This window comes from Vicia villosa, linkage group LG4 (assembly GCF_029867415.1).
Source record: "Vicia villosa cultivar HV-30 ecotype Madison, WI linkage group LG4, Vvil1.0, whole genome shotgun sequence".
Lineage (NCBI taxonomy): Eukaryota > Viridiplantae > Streptophyta > Magnoliopsida > Fabales > Fabaceae > Vicia > Vicia villosa.
In genome coordinates this window covers 168,812,139-168,816,443 of record NC_081183.1, presented here as the reverse complement: position 1 = coordinate 168,816,443, position 4,305 = coordinate 168,812,139, and the positions used below count along the sequence as shown (strand labels likewise).

At 31.1% G+C, this 4,305-nt stretch overlaps 1 protein-coding gene across 1 annotated transcript; it reads right to left on the bottom strand.

Moving 5' to 3' along the window:
- Window positions 1-2,725: 2,725 nt before the first annotated feature.
- Window positions 2,726-3,385, bottom strand: LOC131598286 (B3 domain-containing protein At2g33720-like). The gene has a single exon (XM_058870901.1). It carries the CDS (start codon window positions 3,383-3,385, stop codon window positions 2,726-2,728), a length of 660 nt encoding a protein of 219 aa, XP_058726884.1.
- Between the last annotated feature and the right edge of the window lie 920 nt (window positions 3,386-4,305).

Sequence of the window (4,305 nt, the reverse complement as noted above, 5' to 3'; positions counted from 1 at the left end):
ATTCGAACATTATAGTACTTCTCAATATCCAATTTGGAACTCAACAACTAAAACATGAACAACATAGAAACAACAATATAGACAACCCCCGAGTGCTACGTATCAGAGCGACACACCAACCAGACACGGTGAATCTACAAACTTCCACAGCTATACTTGAGTACCTGCCTATTTCCCATGGTAGGGGAAACATCAGTAGAAGGGGTGAGATATCAAACATTATAAAGGAAAGTATGATAATACATATAGCAAAGATAAAATCATACACAATTCACCACTTCTCAATATAAGCAATTTGCATCACAACAATAATGTTAACTATCAACTATAACAATGTATTCAAGTTTACAAGTATGTCATTCAAGCACATAATAACATATACTTCATAATCACAACGTAAATTAATACAACTATCAACAATGGCAAAACATGATTCATATATTCCACACATATACATATATCATTAATACATATATATATATATATATATATATATATATATATATATATATTTGCATTCTCATCATATACGTTTCATTTACATATATCACCAAAATCATGTATCAAACATCACCAAATTTAATAATCACATCTCATGCACACATAACAATCACCTAATCACATAATTACATATATTCAAACATCACATAACTCCAATGTAACTCAATGCAAGACATGTGACTCTATGCATGTGGTACCCAATATGGACCCAAAGTTCCACCGCTTCCGATTCATATAGAATCTAGCCACGCTTCAGATCCGGACAAGACCAAAGCCACCAAATATAAACATATAGTTTACCGCTTTCCGATTCACTCTAGAATCCAAGCCACGCTTGTGTTTCAAAGCAATTCCACCTATGTTTCAAGGCACACTATGATATGAATGTATGTACAATCTCACAAATATATGCAATTAAGATCATCTCTACCATCTTAACTTTCCACATATCACAATAATTCAACTCTATGAATTATCCACCAATTGTACACAACATTCACAACACACACACATCATTCACATATGAGAGGCCAATTAATCAATTACGATTCACACAATCCAATTAAAACTAGTAATCATACTATCTCATGTTAATTCTCATTTTTGTCAATTATACATGAACACACATTTTAAACATCAAGCATTTAGTCATTAGAATTAATGCTAACCAACTAACCATAAAGAATCAGTATCAAAACAACATCATTGGCATGACAATATATATTTCTCAACATACCTATTCAAGCCAAAACACAATTACAAACATTTTCTCAAAATACCGTAATTTACCGATAAACCGAATAATTGGTCCAAGTCCAAGTATATTCCAATCACATAGACTTATTGGAATCAATTCAACTAATAATTTAACTATCTAATTAATAATTAAACTATATTAATTTCAATTCAACTATTATATTTCTATTCCATTATTTTCCAATTCTATTACAAAACCCATTATTTCACTATCAATGGTTTACTCACAACAAACATAACAATCTAATACACATAGATTATCAATTGCACACAACTTATCACATTTATATCATCACATTCCAACAATCATCAAATACCCAAAATTGCAACATAGAAGAACATGGATATCAAAGTATAGAATTAAACCCACTATAACATACTATCATACAACCCTTTAGCATGAAAGAACCCCACCCTTACCTTGGAAAATATGAAATCTTTCACCATAGCTCTAAGCTTTTCTCCAAAATAAATCCTTCAAACATAATTTGGAGACACACCTAAAAACCAGTTCGGAAATCAGCTTATCAGACAAACTTAAAACCCTCAAAATCAAAATCGCTCCGGTCAGAACTTACCTCTATGAGTCAGGAACGTTGTGTCAAAACCACGCGACGATCCAACGGTTGGATTGAGAGATACATCCATTTTGCTAAGGTGACTCAATGCTGAAACTTGCTGCGAAAATGAGGTTTCTTCTAGCTTTTCTCTTCCACCATTGTTCTCTTCCCTTTTGCCTCTTTTCTCTTCTTCCTATCTTTTCCCCCAAATGAAAATAGTAACCTCTAAAACCCTAACCTTCTCTTACTATCTCACTTATGTCAATTGGGCTTAACCCACCAATCCATCCATTATGTTTCTATCACTTAGGCCCATTTAGTTATATCTCTCTAATAACTTAATTAAGTCAAACAACACAAACACTCACATAATTAAATACTTAAATAATTATTATATCACATAATAACTAAATAAACAAGTTATTATTAAAAACACCAAACAATATAATTACTAATATAATTGATAAAAATATTAATAAAAATCGGGATGTTACAATTCCGACCCCGAGGACTTGTCTCCTCCTCACTCAAAACACATCTAGACTGGACCAAACCGAGCTGACCCGACCGGTCAGATGGCGGCGCACGTATGTTAAGATGTCTTGGTGGTGTGTCCTCACCCCGTTACAAACATTCTATTGTTAAGACTATAAGCCATTATTGCTCTTTCTCTCTCTCTCACTCTCATCAATTGAAACACAAACGAAAACAATACATGACAATAATGAAATATACTGAAACTAAATTGAAACTTAAAAAACAATAATATATTGATTAAACTAAATATTGTTGTCAACACATATCAAATCATAAAGAATAATGACTTTGTATCTAATTAATAACATCAAGATACAAATCTTGAATGTTTTAGCAATAATGAAAAACCCTAAAACTTTAAAATTAACAAACTATATCTGCTGTGATGAACCCCTACGAAGAACAGAAAAATCAAACTTCTTCTCGTTTTCATCCCATTTAAGACCAATTTCATCTCCAGCCTTTAAATTCCTTTCAGCTACAAAATCCTTGATCCATGTATCGATGAAAACATGACTTCCATTAGAAGGCCATATCTTGAAAACAAGAGAACGGAGACTTTGAGTGTCAACATCAAACACTGGAACTTTGACTCCATCTTTTTCAGCTTCAGCTAATTTATCCACAAAAGGAACCACCCATTTTTTAGCCAATTCTTTCTTCAACAAAAGTCTGCTATTGTTGCCAAGATCACTTGCTGTGAGCACCTTCTTGATTTTCCATGGATCAGCACCATTGGTTGAAGAATCAGAACTTGTTCCCGCAGCATCAAGATTAGTTTCTTGGTGAGCAAGTTTTAGTTTCTTGGCAATTTGAATGCAATTACAAAAGGATAGAGATAGGTGGAGACACACATTGGTTTCATTGGGATATGAAGACAAATCCAACAATGATGAAATGTTGCTGGTTTCTTGTTGTCGACATTTCCGTTTACAAGAAAGAGAATCAAGATCAGCAGCATTAGTAGTAATGGAAGAAGAGAGATATGATGAAGATGAGGATGGTGAATCGTGAATGTTGAAGAGAGCCATTGTGTTGTGTGATTGAAGTGAACAAGAACGAGACTTAAAGCCACACAGTCAGGAAACAAGAGTGATAGCTCTGTAATTTAAGTGTAAAACTCTGATTCACTCTATATTGATTTATACTAAAATATTTAACGGCTAGTTAACTTAGTTTGTTTTATTATTCCAACTTTTTTACAAATCAAATCTTTATATTCTCACAAATTTTGATGCTTATGCATCGGTTGGTTAGTTCTCATTCATTTTTTTCCTCTTAATTTATAGATTTATCAAATCTTTTTCTCACAAATTTTAATGGCTACTTATCTGTTAGTTAGTTTTCATTCTTTTCTTTTTTCCCCCTTATTTTATGGATTTATCAAATCCCTTTTTTTTATCAAATCTTACTGAATATTATAGTTGGTTACATAACAGTTAGTTAACATTAACATAAAGCCTACTTCTTTGCTCAAATCTTTCAAAATTTTCAATAAAATTATACTAAACGCGACAAAATAATATTATAGTAAACACAAAACAAGTTTCTCATAATTATGCACATTATGAGCTACATGTATTTCATACGGAATAACCCTAATTGGTAACACGTTTTTATGTGAATTTAAACATTTCTGAATTTTTTTGAGATTAAATAATAATAATAATAATAATAATAATAATAATAATAATAATAATAATAATAATATAAACTTAAAAAGTTAATAAATAGAGGAATAATGATAACTCGCCACACAATTTTAACAATTTTCACCCACATATGTATTAATATTTTTTTATCATAAATAAGCCTTTGTATCATTAACCATTAAAATACAAATATTTAATCTCTATTTTGTAGGTTAATCACTTATTTAATATTTATAAACACTAAAAGAATTTTGCAATCTCTCATTTAGTTATGGTGCTCACATGTAAATAATATATTT

What these genes read in the sequence shown, in the direction of transcription:
- LOC131598286 (XM_058870901.1), bottom strand. Translation starts at nt 3,385, where the DNA reads ATGGCTCTCTTCAACATTCACGATTCACCATCCTCATCTTCATCATAT.